This window comes from Gekko japonicus, unplaced genomic scaffold (genome assembly GCF_001447785.1).
Source record: "Gekko japonicus isolate JY-2015 unplaced genomic scaffold, Gekko_japonicus_V1.1 scaffold2560, whole genome shotgun sequence".
NCBI classification, from domain to species: domain Eukaryota; kingdom Metazoa; phylum Chordata; class Lepidosauria; order Squamata; family Gekkonidae; genus Gekko; species Gekko japonicus.
The window spans coordinates 175,240-192,630 of record NW_015177093.1 but is presented as its reverse complement, the minus strand read 5'-3'; the positions used below and the strand labels follow the sequence as shown (position 1 = coordinate 192,630).

The 17,391-nt window shown below is 43.8% G+C and overlaps 1 protein-coding gene across 1 annotated transcript in view; it reads left to right on the top strand.

The window, feature by feature from the left end:
• Positions 1 to 16,322, top strand: part of WDR47 (WD repeat domain 47) — a 56,551-nt gene extending 40,229 nt beyond the window's left edge. Inside the window, exons 13-17 of the mRNA XM_015428272.1 lie at positions 7,432 to 7,601; positions 12,438 to 12,608; positions 13,811 to 13,942; positions 14,470 to 14,688; positions 15,109 to 16,322. Coding sequence (XP_015283758.1) covers positions 7,432 to 7,601; positions 12,438 to 12,608; positions 13,811 to 13,942; positions 14,470 to 14,688; positions 15,109 to 15,251 — 835 coding nt within the window. The 3' untranslated portion in view covers positions 15,252 to 16,322. The remainder of the gene's footprint in view (positions 1 to 7,431; positions 7,602 to 12,437; positions 12,609 to 13,810; positions 13,943 to 14,469; positions 14,689 to 15,108) is intronic.
• Positions 16,323 to 17,391: the final 1,069 nt, after the last annotated feature.

The window sequence follows — 17,391 nt, the reverse complement described above, 5'->3', positions numbered from 1 at the left end:
ACTTCCGGTGATGTCAGGGGGTGTGGCATATGCTAATGAGTTATGCTAATGAGTCCCCCTAGCTCTTTTTCTACGAAACGACCCCTGCACTTCAGTAATGATAATCTCATTTACTTTAGAAGAATTACTTGCCAGATTGTTGTTATTAAGGCAAGTCTTTTAAAATATAAAAGCCTGTCTTTGCATATTCTGGTAAAATAAGGGCGAATTCACTTGTGTCCCCCACGTGGCTGCTGGGAAGACTTTGGATCAAATGTGTTCTGGGAGTTCTTTGCTTCCCAGGCACAGGTGGGTCTGATCTGGCAAGGGAGAGCTTTAGATTCTTCCCTGCATTATTTTTCCAACCCGAAACAGTCCATGGTGCTACTATTTGCCCTGTTGGTAAACTTGCATCTAGCCATTGGTATACATTCCCCTAAGGCCGTTTCAGGTGGGGAGAATGGTGCAGAAAGAAATGCTTAAACTCTGTCTGTCTGTCTGTCTGTCTGTCTGTCTGTCTAGCTATCATCTATCTATCTATCTATCTATCTATCTATCTATCTATCTATCTATCTAGTACTGCTCATATGGCTATTGCCTTAAGTAGAAGTTAGAACCAAAATTTATTTTAAAAGACTTTACTCAGTTTAAATGCTGTTACACTTCATGTCCAATCAGGACTGGGCCCTTGTAGCATTTTTAAGCTGCTTTAAAATGGCAGCATCATCCAGCTTGGCGTAAAGTCTGATGCAAACTGGGGGGCCCGCCCCTGGAAATTAAATTTCAAGCACAGATGTCTCAGCACATGTCTGATCAAAAATCCTTGTAGCTGCCACATTGGGGACAGGAGGAACTTTCTAATATGCTGTTGCAGAAAGCAGCAGGGGCCATGTTGCAGAAAGCAGCAGTTTTTGGCATAGACAACAAAAGTCAATGTGGAGTAGTGTTTAAGAGCAGCAGACTCTAATCTGGAGAATATGATCTTGGGCCAGTCACAGTTCTCTCAGAACTCTCTCGGCCCCACCTACCTCACAAGCAATGCTCCTTCTAAGCTGTGGAGACCTGTGAGCAAAAATTCTACTTTGTGATTTACTGGCATTAAAGTTGTGAGCGAGCAATTTGGCTACTGCATAAATTAGTTTACTCTGGAGCCATCCTTCTTGAGCTAAGACAAAAATATGTGAGCCAGAGGCTAAAAAACTGTGAGCTAGCTCACACTAACTCAGCTTAGAGGGAACACTGCTCACAAGGTGCCAGTTGTGGTGAGAGGGAGGGAAGGAGATTGTAAGCCACTTTGAGACTCCTTAGGTAGAGAAAAGCTGAGTAAAAAAACTACTCATCTTCGACGTGGTCTCTGTGCTTCACACCCATGGGATACAGTGCACATGCGCTGGATCGATCGGCATTGTAGCAAGCTCTTAACGGATTTTCGCGCCCAGACCCATGCGCAGGAACCCCACCACGCATGCCCAGAGGGGTGGGCGCAGACATCCCGCCAGTTCCTTTCTTTCCACCGCGCTGGAAGCACTTTCCTTTCGTCGGTCTGATCAGTAGCTATTTTTCCTCAAAGGCTCTTCGTATTTCTCTTCAGTTTTCTTTATTTTTCGCTTCTATCTTTGTTTTTTGTTGTTTTCTTTCAACAACAAAAAAAGACTTTGTTTAGTTGAGGGGGAAGGGCTCCTCTAAGGCCCTAAAGACAGCGAAGTCTGGGAAACTAGCGGGTCCTGCACCAGGTAATGCCCCTAAGGTGCCCCCCGCTCCAACAGCAGTATCTGCATCAGAGGCTCCGGTCACTCCACTGATACCGACCATCCAGCTAATAGACTCTCCCATACATCAGCTAGACCATGACACGCTGGTCGATATGCATCCTTTCTCCGACATCGATAATGTCGAGATCCTCAGTCGTCCCCTGGGCACAGATCGCTCTCCCTCTGCTCAGTCATCGACTTCGACGGTCTCGGAGTTCCATGCCGATATCGACCCAGATCGGCATTGACAGATCCCTAAAAGCACTCAATGTTATCCTCCCCGTTTGTTAGCCGAGGATCAGCCCTTTGATATCGATGATTGGGCTAATAGGGGCCGCGCACGGAGACGAGATCCTACACTGTCTCCCAGATGCTCCCACTCTAGGAGTAGATTCCCACGGGTCTTCCTGCCCCCACCACCTCCGGCTCTCTCCTAGGATCACCGCCAACTGCGTTATCTCTATGGGGCTTATCCACCCGCATCCATGCCATTGTTGACTCCAGCAGGTTACTCTGATTCGGATCGTTACTCTGCCTACAGGTCATGGTCACCCTATAGATCGAGGCCTTCAGCATCTCTCTCCCATCCTCCAGATCATCCATCGGATGACCCTCCTCGACATCGACTGGATCAATATCATCCTCCCAGTCCCCCTAACCCATCGTCAACAAATCCGACTGGTCAGATCAAAACCACTCCAGTACAATTACCAGAGCCCGATTCCTCTGACTTGGCGGATGAGGATTCCGATACAGGGGCTTCAGATGTACACAGCTCCCCTGATCAGCCTTCTCCGAACCAGGCAGTAGCCGATGACCAACCTATATCTCCATCTGAGAATTTAACCTCCTATGGAGACCTCATGAAAAGAATGGCACACTCCCTTGGCCTTTCCGTTGTACAACCACAACCACAGGTTACAGATTCAGTCTTCGGTGTCATGCAGCTAGATACATCGACGGCTATAGCACTACCCATGTCCACGGTCCTGTTACAGGCAGTTAAAGCTCCATGGGATAAACTGTCATTGGCTCCAGTGTCCACACGTCGCTTGGACCATATGTACAGAGTCCAAGAAACTGGAGCAGAATTCTTATTTGCCCATCCTCAACCAAATTCAGTGGTGGTAACTTCCTCATCCAAGTCGAAAAGAACCCATTCTGTCCCCTCAGACAGGGAGAGCAGAAAGCTAGATCCATTCGGGCGACGTTTCTACTCTACTGGAGCGCTATGGGTGAAGACCACCAACTACTTAGCGTGTATGAGTAGATATCAATACACTTTGTGGGAGAGGCTTTCTGAGCTTCTGGCAAACCTTCCAGAAGACAAGCGTCAGGCAGCCCGCATCATCCAGAAGGAGGGCATGGTGCTGGTGAAACAACAAATTAATACCTCTATACATGCCCTAGACACCTGCTCAAGGACAATGGCTTCAGCCATAGCTCTCCGAAGACATTCCTGGCTACGGAACACCAAACTACAGCCAGATACTAGGTCATACATAGAGGACCTCTCCTTCGATGACCTTGGTCTGTTTAATAGTACCACAGACACCATATTACAAGATAGGGATAAAAGCATAAAAGTTTCTCGTGCTCTGGGCGTTTCTTCATCCACGAGGCAGCAATACCGACCTTGTCCATGGTCTAGACCCTGGAAAAACGCACCCCAAACCGTCAATCTCCTGACCAGCAATGGAGGCCACGTACATCCTCTGGATGCCAGAAGCCCACATTTCAGAAACCTAGATTTGGATCGGGACAACAGTCCTCCCGCAGCAAGCAGGCAAAGTCCGCCAAACAGGGTTGTTTACTCCCCTTCCAGTCACATCCAACCCGCCTAACCCCCTTCCTCCAAACCTGGTGCCTCATCACCACAGATGAATGGGTGCTGTCCATCTTGACCCAGGGTTACCGCATAGAACCCCATTACTCCTGTCTTCGTCTCCACACACCCTTCTCCAGCCCTCCTGGAAGAAGTGTCCGTCCGTCTGCAGAAGGGAGCCATCTAGCCAGTGCCACTGCATCTACAGGGCAAGGGATTCTATTCCCACTATTTCACCGTTCCAAAGCGGGATGGAGGCGTTCGACCAATTTTAGATCTATGGGCGCTAAACTGCTTTGTGAGCTACCACCGCTTCTGCGTGGTGTCCTTGCAGCAGATTCTGCCACTTCTCCATAAAAACGTCTGGATGGTCACCCTCGACCTCCAAGACATGTACTTCCACCTCACCATCCACCCGTCCCACCGCCAATACCTACGTTTCGCAATTGGTCAACATCACTACCAATATGCAGCCCTACCATTCGGCCTTTCAAGTGCACCGAGAGTCTTCACAAAGACGATGGTGGTGGTCGCGGCCTTCCTTCATCTAAAGGGTATCTCCATCTACCCGTACATCGACGATTGGCTCTTGGTTGTGAGTTCCAGGGACGCCCTAGCCTCAAACATCGAGACGCTAGCCCTCCTGGGAAACTTGGGTCTGCAAGTAAATCTGGAGAAGTCTCAACCCGGTCCAGAAGATACACTACATGGGTGCGCTACTGGACTCCACAAATTGCACAGCCTACCTGCCACAAAACAGAGCAGCGGACATCATCAATCTAGCCACTGTCATGCATTCTCAACCTTCAGTGACGGCTTTCCAAATACAAAGGCTACTCGGCCTCATGGCCGCTACTACATCAGTCCTGGTTTTTGCAAAATTAAAAATGCGTCACCTGCAACTCTGGTTTATCTGCAATTTCAATCCAGAGCGAGACACACACTCCACCCACCTATTCCCACCTATCAAAGTACGGGATTCTTTACTTTGGTGGACCGTCCCTTCCAACCTATTCCAAAGAACACCCTTCCATCCTCCATCACCCCAAATTACCCTAACTACAGACACCTCCCTCTCGAACTGGGGCGCCCACATGATGGGACTTTGTGTTGGAGGCAGATGGGACACACAGAAACGGAATCGGCACATCAATTTTCTAGAACTGCTTGCGATACAGTTTGCTTTCAAGGGGAAGTGTGTCACGGTCCTCACGGATAATACTACTGCCCTCAGCTATGTGAACAAGCAAGGGGGCACCGTCTCCCAACGCCTCTGCGACCTCACCCTTCGGTTATGGGACTTCTGCATCGCCCACAACATCTTCCTAGTCACCACGCACATCCCGGGGCACATGAATGTGCAGGTGGACCACCTGAATAGGGCAGGACTCAGTCTGCACGAGTGGGAAATGAATCCAACTTACCTTCTTCCACTCTTCCACAAGTGGGGGTTCCCCCAGATAGATGTTTTCGCCACCAGGGCGAACAAAAAGTGCCCTCTGTTCTGCAGCCGAGGTGGCAGGGACCCGCAGTCTTTAGGGGACGGTCTTCTCTATCCGTGGTCCAGAAGATTTCTCTACCTCTTCCCTACACTGCCTCTGCTTCTGAGAGTGGTCTGCAAAATCATCAACAACAGAGCGGACTGCGTTCTCATAACCTCATGGTGGCCGAGGCAACCATTGTTCTCAACCATCCTCGATCTGTCAGTGGGGGGCTACCACCAATTTCCTCCAGCAAAATTTACCCTCCCATCAAAAGTCCTGTCATCCCCTGGGACCTTCCCCATGTCCTTTGCCAACTGATCAGGAAACCTTTTGAGCCGCTCGCAACTTGCGACATAAAATTCCTGTCCTGGAAAACAGCCTTTCTGGTCGCTGTCACTTCAGCTAGGCGATTTGGAGAAATACTGGCTTTCAGACATGACACTCCTTGTCTTTTTTGCCAGACGGCGTCCGCCTTGTTCCTGACATCTCGTTCCTGCCAAAGGTAGTGTCAGAATTTTACCTACAGGCAGAGGTCTTCCTCCCGGATTTCTTCCCTGCTCCGACATCCCCAGAGGAGAGGCTGTTACACCTTGGATATGCAGCATGCACTTCTGTTCTACCTAAACAGAACCCGTCCAACGAGACGTGACTGTCAACTGTTTGTTTCGTATGCCCCAGCAAGGCTGGGAACTCGCATCACAGCTCAGCGTTTGTCAAGGTGGATTGTAGGTCTCATCTGCCTCTGCTACCTTATTGCTAAGCAGCCATTGCCTGGCCCTATCAGGGCTCATTCAGCCCGAGCTGTTGCAGCCTCAACTGCCTTCCTCCAGCGAGTTCCCCTAACGAACATTTGCAGAGCTGCTACGTTGGCTACACCTAACACATTCATAATGCACTACGCCCTAGACGTTTGTAAGAACTCTCGTACCAACATGGGACATCACATCTTATCCTCGGCTTCGCAGTAATGACCTGCCAGCACCCTCCTCCAGGTAGGCCACTGCTCGCTAATCTCCCATGGGTGTGAAGCACAGAGACCACGTCGAAGATAAACAGGTTGGTTACCTGTAACTGGTGATCTTCGAGTGGTCATCTGTGCATTCACACCACCCGCCCTCCTTCCCCGCTGCTCTCAGCTTCTACATTTTTCATAGGGGTTGATTCGCGGCGGTTTGAAGGAACTGGCGGGATGTCCGCGCCCACCCCTCTGGGCATGCGTGGTGGGGTTCCTGCGCATGCCCGAGGTCTGGGCGCGAAAATCTGTTAAGAGCTTGCTACAATACCGATCGATCCACCGCATGCGCACTGTATCCCATGGGTGTGAATGCACAGATGCCCACTCGAAGATCACCAGTCACAGGTAACCAACCTGTTTTTCTTCATATCCTTTCCACGGTTCTGCACACCCTCCTTTCCTCCAGCTCTGGAGCAGGCAAGGATCTTACTTGACTGGCACCACTCTGGTTGTGGGGCTTTACTAGAAAGTGCCCAGAGCATCCTCCCTGTAGGGTTGCCAGTTAGGCTTGCCAGACCCCCTGGTTTGGTGGAGTTGCCTAATTTGGAGGGGCTTCTTCCCACCTGCCAGCCAGCCAGCTGGCAGGTGGGTGGAAGCCCCACCGCCAAGAGCAACCAGCCAGCCTCCTCCCCACTTCTTTCCAACAGTGTTTAAAGACATCCGCTGGGGAGAGGCGGGGGCTGCACACCTGCACTCTGAGCCCCGAATTCCTCCTTCTCCCATTTTCTCCAGGGGAACTAATCTCTGTTGCTTGGAAATTGGTTGTAATTCTGGGAGATCTTCATCCACTTCCTGGAGGTTGGCAACCTTACCCTTAGCCTAGGATCATGACAGATGTGAGTTACAGTCTTTGCTGATAAGGGGTCGCATGGTTAGTTGTAGACTTATTTTTCATGCTACTATATAGAAATATTTTCTCTATTCATATTTCCATTACAAAATAAATGAGAACTGATTTTAACCATAGTATGACATGTTGAAATTGTTAATTTTTCCACTGGTTTTACAGAAGAATAGAAAAATGTTAAGGTGTATAGAGTTGGATCCTAACATATGCACATGGAAGACATCTACAGAAGCATATCTCCCCCAGCTTCTCCTAGCAGCCCCCTAAAAAGCTGCTTCTCAGTACCAGGGAGGAACCCATCTGAACAATGCCATATGGGCAATAAGGAAGGGGAACTAGGCAAAATCATCCCTCACTTGCACTTAAATGGAACAATGTTGAAGACCTCTTTTCAGATACTACTTCTGTTTGTAGAAGTTGGCATTCAGCCCACAGTCTTTGTTACACTAGTCTTTGTTAGCTAGATCTGTATGTATACTTACTGAAGAAAGATACTGTCATCTTACTATAACTTTACAATATTTTTCTAGCGGTGGTAACACTCCTAAACAGCCAGTGGTTCGTTTCAAAAGGAACAAACATCACAAAGGATCAATCTATTGCGTGGCATGGAGTCCCTGTGGACAATTGTTGGCTACTGGTTCCAATGACAAATACGTAAAAGTGCTTCCTTTCAATGCAGAGACTTGTAATGCAACAGGTAAGTACCAGTTGCTGTTGTCAATGTTTGGGCAAATTTGACTTGTAAATGTGGTCCTTTAAAAAAACTTCATATCTTATTTTGACACATAATGAGCATATTGATTTTTACTAAATAATGCAAAGTATTAGTCTTCATAATATGCTTCAAGTCTTTATGCACAATACCTTTTAAACTGAGCCTGGTTTATTATTTATTATTGTACTATTGCTATGCACAACATTTTACAGAGTACGATAAAAGAGGTAAATCCTTTCCCTGCAGAGTCCACAACTTAAATTTTCACAGAGAAGAAAAAAGGGGAGGGGTGGCAAAACAGAGTTAACTTTCAGTCTTCTTTCTGATAAATATATCCTTTTAATTATGCTAACAATATCTCAGTTTCTTTGTAAATGCTAAACATTTCTTCAATATGTATCTGTACTCATTTGCGCTAAAATAATAAAATTCAGAATTATTATGAATTAACCTCTTTGATGTATCTTAACAGAGATTGGTGTTTCCACAAATATAGGTATATAAAGATCCAGTCATTTTAGAATTTTCTGATTAAGAAATAACACTTGGTAGCTAACTTTTTTTGTACCAGAGGTAAGGAAATGCAATCCTCAAGGTTCCTGTTTACTTATTAGTTATGACTTGTGTCCTAAAGTCAACAAGATATTGAATTGTGGAAACAACAGCACAAATTGTATCTGAAGAAGTGTGCATGCACACGAAAGCTCATACCTTGAATAAAACTTTGTTAGTCCTAAAGGTGCACTGGACTCAAACCTTGTTATGGAAGAAAAATGTTAGTAGAGAGAGATTCTGTGGTGTGCATTACCTTGGAGGGGGGGGGGGAACATGTCAGTAATTTTCTTTATGTACTATTTCATTGCTTTATTATTAGATCTTGACTAATTCTAAAGTGCCAATCACCACTTTGGGGTCAGGAAAGAATTTGCCTTCATGCCAGATTGGCCCAGGTATCCTGGACTTTTTTTTGCCTTCCTCTGGGTATAGAGCAGTGGTCATTGGGGGAGAGGGGGAGGAGGTAGCTGTGAATTTCCTACAGTGTTGGACTACATGACCCTGGGGATACCTTCTTCCACCTCAAAGTATCTATGTTAAATTCCTTTTAGTTGACCAATGTACTGAAATTATTTTGGGACCCAAGGCGTGAGTAGATTTCAGAAGGCCAGAAGTGTTAATAACCAGATGCACTGCAAACTATGGGGGAAATTACATATGGAAAGCACCTTGGTTTCCCAGTGTACTTGGTGACATTTGGTAAAAGCCTTTACATGATCTGCATTGGGGTTTAACATGGACATGTTGGCCATAGATAAATACTTTTGCTAGAAGTTTGTCATTTTAAGCTGTTCATGTATATATGAAATTCTGTCGATAATACCAGAGAGAGGTTCAGATTTATACAACACAAAATGCCCTTTTGTGACTATTTCTACTTTTGATTCCCAGTCTGATCTCTTGGCAAGAAGTGTTTTTTTCTCCCCTCATCCAGCTGAAAATAAGCTACTGTTTTCCTTAACATTTCTGTGCCAAACTTATTTATTGATTTGCAGCTTGTGTTTTAATGATTTTTGGTTTGTTATAGCACTGAATGAAGGATAAAACAATTAGATTATAAATTATTTAAGGGATAACACAGGTGCAACAAAAACCACAGCTCTGTCTGTACAAAGCAAATTGAGTCAGAGGAAGGCCATCCAAGAAGGAGATTTAATACTCTAGTAGTCTCTGCTTGGTTTTGTTAATCAAAATTGTGCTTCCACTTAGTGATAGCTCACACTTAGAAGTCTTCTTCAAGTCCCACGCTTTCACTTTGGCACCGCGAAATCTGAGAACAATTTGTAATGGAAAAGATCACTGCCCAGATTTGTTACTCTGACAACATCTCCTTATACAAAGGCTTCTAAAGGAAGTAGTTCCCCGCATTTAACTGTCTTGCCCAGAACGGAACTGTTCCTAGGGCTTTAAAACCCCTCAATCTGTTGCTATTTTGATCTGTTAATGTTTTTGCCCTGGTGGCCCCAAAGATTTTACTTTGTAATGGCTCATCTCACCTTCTGATTTTGGTTAATATAATTTGATATATTTTTTTAGTTTTTAACATATGATCTGTTAATGTTCTTGCTTTAGGCTTTACCCTGGTGGTCCCAAAGATTTTACTTTGCATTAGGGTTGCCAAGTCCATTTTAGCCCCCAGTGGAGGACTTTGTGGGGTGTTCCTGGAGGGGGAGGGGCATCCCGACGTGATGACGTCACGTTGGGGACATCCGCCCCCCGCCCGATGTGCGCGTGGTGAAACGCCAGCTCCTTGCACTTAAGTGCAAGGAGCTGGAAGGTTTCACATGCCCGATCCGCTTGGAGATCGGGCTTGTGGGGAAACGCTAGCTCCCTGCACTTAAAGGGGCCCCTTTAAGTGCAGGGAGCTTGAAGGCTTCGCACGCCCGATTAGGTGCACAGTAAAAGCCAGCTCCCTGCACTTAAAGGGAGCCCCTTTAAGTGCAGGGAGAAGGGAGAGGGGTGGCTGCGGGTGTTGGGGCTTGGGGCAGGGCTTTCCCCATCGGCCAGCTGGCCGGCGGCGGGTAGAACCCCCCCATAAAAGCAGGGGACCCCTGCTAAACTGGGGGGGGTGGCAACCCTACTTTGCATTGGCCCGTTCCACCTTCTGATCTTGGTTAATATAATTTTATTTTATTTTACATTTTGAACATATAAAGTGTATATTTCCAGATTCTTTGTCGCTGTAACATTGTATTGTCTCACTCGGCAAATTAATTAAAAAATATTTTAAAAAATTGTGCTCCCCATATTGTTACACTTTAAAGTAAAAAAGACATGTTTCCCCCCCCCCCCCCCCCCCAGTACTAATAAAAGCATAGACAGGCCAGTGTTTCCATTAGGATTGAAGGATTAAATCCTGTTTCTTATCATACGGCCCCGGTCTGAACTGCAGTTATGCAAGTGTGCAATTTACTTGTTTCTGTTTTAGCCCGATACAGACTATCAGTATGGCTTGGACTATAGTGGTATCTATACATTTCTGGATTTGTACCACAAATCTGGCCACACCGCAAATTTAATGTGTTTAATCAGAAAATAAAAACTTATCAGCAATTCATGTGACTTGTATGAACAACCCTCCAAGGCTTTTGGAGTTCAGAGATAGAAATGCACAATAAATTCTGACAAACAGCTGTTCTGAATATGAATAAGCGTTGCTAAAACTGGAAGTCTTACATCATTCTCTAAAGCATGGGTGGATATGGTTTGGAACTGCAGGGTCATCAAGGCCCTCACATAAAAATGTTCTTTCACGTATTTTTAATCCCATGGGAAGCTTTGGTAATGAGCTAGGCAGCAGGAAAAAAATGAAGATCCAAGATATTCCATATTTTGACATGCAGACAGTCTGTTTTTGATACTGTTTGCAATTCACCAAGCAAACAGTCTTGTAGGATCCAGTCCAAAATCTCTTAATGAGACTTGAAATAACTGCCTGCTTTTACTAATATCACAGCTAGTCATGAACAGTACATCTTTCTGAACAAATATTTCTTAAAATCATAGAATCACAGAGTTGGAAGGGGCCATACAGGCCTTCTAGTCCAACCCCCTGCTCAATGCAGGATTAGCCTAGAGCATCCCTGACAAGTGTTTGTTCAGACACTGCTTAAAGACTACCAGTGGGGGGAGCTCACCACCTCCCTAGGTAGTTGATTCCACTGTTGCTCAACTCTTACTGTCAAAAAGTTTTTCCTAATATCCAGCGGGTACCTTCCCACCCTTAATTTAAACCCGTTATTGCAAGTCCTGTCCTCTGCTACCAAGAGGAACAGTTCCCCGTCCTCCTCTAAGTGACAGCCCTTCAGATACTTAAAGAGCGCAATCATCATGTCCCCCAGCCGCCACTTCTCCAGGCTAAACTTTCTGGTATTCCTAAACTACTTTCTGGTATTTTACTTTGATTAAATGGCCCTGAATATATAACAACCAGTTGGCTTGAAACCAATTTCTGGTCTAAGCTGAGCAACTGGCATGTAAAGTAAAAGGCTTAGCAAAGCTCTCAAACTTTGCTAAGCATGGACAGTTCATGACTTTTAAATATAAGGTATAATCAGTCTTGATCTTTTATTATAAAAGTTTTTATGTATAGGGTCCCAAACCTTTAATAATGCCGCTTTCAGTCAATGCTGCTTAAAATATTTTTGGGAGCCTGCTTTGTCATACCACAAAAAGGCATTCCATCCTAACAATAAATCATGGTATTTATTGTCTCCAGGTATTTTCCAATCCAGACCTGGCAACCCTACCTGGATGTGGGGTAAAAAATTATTTCATTTAGATCCCACCTTCTCCACAATGGGGGGACCCAAAGCAGCTTACATTATTCTCCTCTCCTTCATTTTATCCTCACCAACAGCCCTGTGAAGTAGGCTGGGCTGGGAGTGTGGGTGGCCCAAGATCATCCAGCAAGCTTCCATGGCAGAGAGAGAATTAGAATCTGGGTCTCCAGGATCCTGGTCCAGTGTTCTAACACACTTAAGCAATACTTTTGGTTAGGGGAATGAGACTACCTCCTTTAACTCTGACAAAATTCAGAATAGCCTCTCCTGATCTTGCAGCTTTTACTACTGTAATCTCTTTTTCCTCCAGGCCCCATTTTGGGCCAAACAGGTACCCAGGTAAAGTAAACAATATACTTGCTTAAGCTGGTTGTCAAATAAAGCTTTTGACTATTTTATGTGTTGTCACAAGAACTGCTTTAAAAATGTGACTATATAACAAGCCCACAATTTACTCTGTTGTGTGTTCAAATTGTATTAGGACCAGATTTGGAATTCAGCATGCATGATGGAACTATTAGAGATCTAGCTTTTATGGAAGGTCCAGAAAGTGGCGGGGCCATTTTAATAAGTGCTGGAGCTGGGGACTGCAATATTTATACAACAGACTGCCAGCGAGGGCAAGGTCTTCATGCATTGAGTGGCCATACTGGTAGGTTGCTGGTAGTTTTTATCAAAGTCATGGAGTTTAAAAACTGTTGCTGTTTTTTTTTAATGCTTTTTTAAAAAAATGCTTTGCTTTGATGGATGAACGAATTATTTAAGAAATTCTACCCATGGTGTACACAGAACCTTAAGAACATTATGAGGAATAAGAAAAGTTAACTGTGTCTACCACCCTATTGCCCTCATTTTGTAGGAATAATGCAGATTTGCACACCAACATCGCATGGTTAATATCTATGTGGTGAACTACCTTTAGGGCTCATCTCTTGAACTGAATCAGTACTCTGCTATCAATGACACTGCTAGCAAAGTCTCCCATTTAAGTGCCAAACTAGATGTTACCTCTGACACAACTCAGGTTGGGGGTCCTCTGAGCTGACACTGCTCTTTTTAAAGACTAACATTGCCCAGCACACTGGAGCCAGTTCAGCTTGGGACTGCAGTGCAGGGGAAGAACATACTTCATTCTTCCCAAGCTGTTTTCCTGCGTTAGAATGGCTGCGGGAGGAGGAGTATGTCTGCCCTGTGGGGAGGGAGGGGTGCTCCATATGCTGCAATCAGTGGCGCAAATAAAGCCCCCTAGCAGCCATTTTGGGCGAGGAAAATGTCTAGTTTGGCTTTTCGTGGAATGTTGTCATCTTCACAGCTTCTCCCATCTACATAAAATGCTGGCTGCTTAAGTGTTCTACTCTAAAAGTAATAAACTTTGCTTTCCTTCAGAATAAATTTTAAATAAATTTTAGGAATAGGAAGTCAAATGTGCATTAAGAAGCAGCAATATTTCAAAAAAAGGTATTTGATTAGTAAGTTTTCCATTTGTATTTAATGTTTATATGTTATCTATTCATTGACTTTATACCCCACTTTTTCCCTCGATGAGGACCCAAAGTGGCTTATAGAATTCTTCCCTTCTCTATTTGATCCTCACAATAATCTTCTGAGATAGGTTATAAATCGATCCCCCCAATATGCTCATGGTTTGTTAAGTGTGAACTATGCCTGTGTCAGACCATGTGCAAACCCAACGGTAGTCTTTGTATCTGCTGAGAGAGATTGCTACCTATTCGAGCACTTTCATCTTTCTTAATTGGTTGCTGTGAAAAAAAATATTGTTGACTCCCATGTGAAGAATTTTGTCGTATCCCTGATAAAGTATAAGTAATACAAGTCGAGAATTCATATTTGCAGGTCACATTTTAGCACTTTATACCTGGAGTGGGTGGATGATAGCTTCTGGATCCCAAGACAAGACTGTAAGATTCTGGGATCTTAGAGTACCGAGTTGTGTTCGGGTTGTTGGAACAACATTTCATGGAACTGGTAAGGTTGCTACTGTTATTCCCTCATAGCTAGCAGTTATAGCTGTTGCTCGGAAAAGGGGTCTTCACATAAAATGGAATAATTTACTAATGTACTAATAATTTCTCCAGAGGAAGAATGAATATTCACAAGTTTAAGCAAGTGTACTGGCTTAGAAGGGGCTGTTCCACATTCATATAGGAGTCAGTTTGAACTATGTTATTTGTCTGTATACTTACTGGCCGGGTCTGTTTCCTTTTAGTATATGAATATGAAAGTGATGATTTCTTTTTTAGCCTAACCTATGTGTAAAACATTACTTACTTCAGAGTTAGTGAAAAATTATGCTCAGCCTGCTCAGGATAGTTCAGTACTTCCAGCTCTAACCTGCAAAATATAAAACAGCCATATCTGAAGTCAGCAGTTTCTGTATTAATAGGCACAGTCTTGTCTGGAAATGCATCTAGCTTTATTCTAATTGTCTCTTACTTTATCATAAGGAGTCAAGAAGGCTCTGTCGGTTTAATAGTCGGGTTTTCTTCTTGCAGGCAGTGCTGTGGCATCAGTAGCTGTAGATCCTAGTGGTCGTCTTCTTGCTACTGGCCAGGAAGACTCCAGTTGTATGCTCTATGACATTCGTGGTGGGCGAATGGTGCAGAGTTATCATCCTCATTCCAGTGATGTCCGTTCTGTTCGTTTCTCTCCCGGGGCTCATTACTTGCTCACAGGATCTTACGATATGAAAATAAAGGTGACAGACCTGCAAGGTAATTTACCTCAGCAACAAACAATGGGGAGTATTTTAATTCTAAACATTTATGCATAGATTGGGGGGGGGGTGAGCCATGGGTGGCAGGTGGTGATAACTTTCTCCTGTTGCAAAGTGTGAAATGGAGTTTTGGGGTGACATCTGTAAGAGCTCAGATGATTCCTGCAACTCAGGGATGTCACTTAGGGAGAGGTTTGTGACTTCTGTTTTATGTATTAACAGTATAAGTGGGGAAAGAAGCACAAGCTGTGTATTCTTGGCAGCATACAAACTCACTCTGAGAATTACGGCGTTTTCAGGAATTTGAATAAAGGGTTGCTTGTTAAAGTGATCAAATCTACATGGATACATAAACTTGAAGTGAATGGTAATACTGTTCAAGGTTCATGTAACTAGTAACCATTCTATTTTGTTTTAGGTGACCTTACTAAACAGCTTCCAATAATGGTTGTAGGGGAACATAAGGACAAAGTGATTCAATGCAGGTGGCATACACAAGATCTTTCCTTCTTGTCATCTTCTGCAGACAGAACTGTAAGACTCTGGACCTATAATGGCTAAAGTGTAGTTTTTAAAAGCAACCTATGCAGATTAAGCACAGACATACAAGACTATTGGAACATTTGGTTAGGCATTTTAAAAAACAGCAGCATTTGACCAGGAAACTGTCTCATGGAGAAGAGATACTTGCCACCATTACCTGATTGCTAGGAAGCGTTGGTGTGTTATAGTATTACTTTGCAGTGCTTTCCCGGTGATCTCATGCTGCTATGACCTGTTGTAGTCTTGTTGCCGAAGTCTGTTGAAAGGGTTCTTGCATTGTCAGTGTGCACTCAAAAATAAGACTAATTATGTGTTTACAGTTTAGTGTGAACTGCATTCTCTAGTCTTTGCCTCAATAACAGGTTTTTTCCCTAGAAAAAAGTAAAACAACCACAATTCAGTCAAGTTCATTAGGTCCACACAGAATAGAAAATTACAAACTAGTAATGTTGTGTTTCACACTGATGCATACATCACACCCTTACTAGTGGTCAGTTTTCTTTTGCTATGAATACATCCATGTTTGATTTTTTTTTTGTACCCCTGATTATGAACTTTAAAAGTGACTAGTAGTGGCTGATCCTTGATCACAGTTCATTAAGTCTGTGGTGCTTTTCAATTTGGAAACTTCAAATTGGGCTGGTTTTTATTATTAGATTATATCCAACACACAAGCTTTTGGTGGGCAAAATGGTTTGCTGAAGAGACATTAACACTTTTGAATGCAACAAAATACCTCTGTGTATAATGTACTGTAGAAATGAAATGAAGTAGTTGCAGGTGGATGGAGCCACAGTTTTTAATAGTAATGGCCATGATCTCACAAACCTTCATGCACACATGTGGGAAGACAGCGTGTGCCGTGGAGAGTTTCTCTGAAGTTTCCACCAGAATAGATAGCATCATTGAAGATTTTAACTCATTTTTATGTGAAAAGCAGCTTAGCTGTTCAGCAGTGCAACTGACTTCAGTGGAACTCCAAGGAAACTTCCTTTTGCACTCACTGCTATCTTGTATGTGGGCATTTTGAGCACCATAAGGATATTAAAGGCAGCAGCACGGCTTGAAATGCTACGTCTGCATGATGATTCCCAGTTCAGAAGCTTATCTTGGCTTTTATTTCTTGCACTGTCTATAATACAGAGTTGCAGTTTTATTTCTAAATATCTTTTAGAGTCTTTTATGTTTATGTATTGTTTATATTTTCATATTGTACAGTTATATTGCTTTTAAATTAAATAAATATTTAGGTTATTTATTTGAAGTACTGTTGAAGTTTGGTTCTAATTAATACTGTGCATTGTAGAAAGACCTTTTTAATTATCGTAAAAAAGTTGAGGTTACTATAGCAGTGTATATGTGCTTTAAACTCAATAAAGACTTCCAGCACCTGAAAGTGAGAGGACCCATTATTTTGATGTTTCTGTACTCAAATATTTCATACGTTAATAATTTTACTATGTTGTCATAACTCACTGCAACCATGCTGTTTTTAAAACAGAGTGGTGTGGTTAAAAAAAAATAAAAGTAATAATAGTAAAGTAGTTTTTAGAGCTGGTCACTGGCTTGAATTCCATTATCTGTCACCTGCAGGAGCTGACAGTTTTGGGTCTTACCTGCGTTCCCCCCCCCCCCCCATCAAGTCCTTTCTTGTTGCACCTTTGTGGTCTAACAGCTACAAAGCTATTAGGAAGCTATGGGAGGTTGGGAAGCTGAAGGGGGTAGGGGAGAGCATTATCCTGTCTGCTCTTCTTCCATTGGTGGAGATACGGGTAGATTTTGTCCCCTCCCCAATGTATCCTACTGACCTGGGTAGCTGTTAGATCACACAGGTCCCACAGCCCCAGGAATAGACTTGGCTGGGGGGAGGTAGATGTGGGGATAATTCACAATTCTTTTGTCTGAAGACTGCAGGCTCTCCAACCCATTAATTTGTCTCTTTATTACACAGAGTATGTAAAACGTTTAAAATAATTTTTATACTACATTAGATTTAAAGTATTGCCCGGTTCACAGCCACTGTGTGGTCTCAAAGGCACATGCTTATAATGTACAAATGAAAATTAAGATGTACTACAGTGGGGATGCTGCCAGATTCTAGTCAAATGTTTAAAAACTGGTCAGTACCCTACCCTGTCAATTGCTAGCAAGTCAGTAA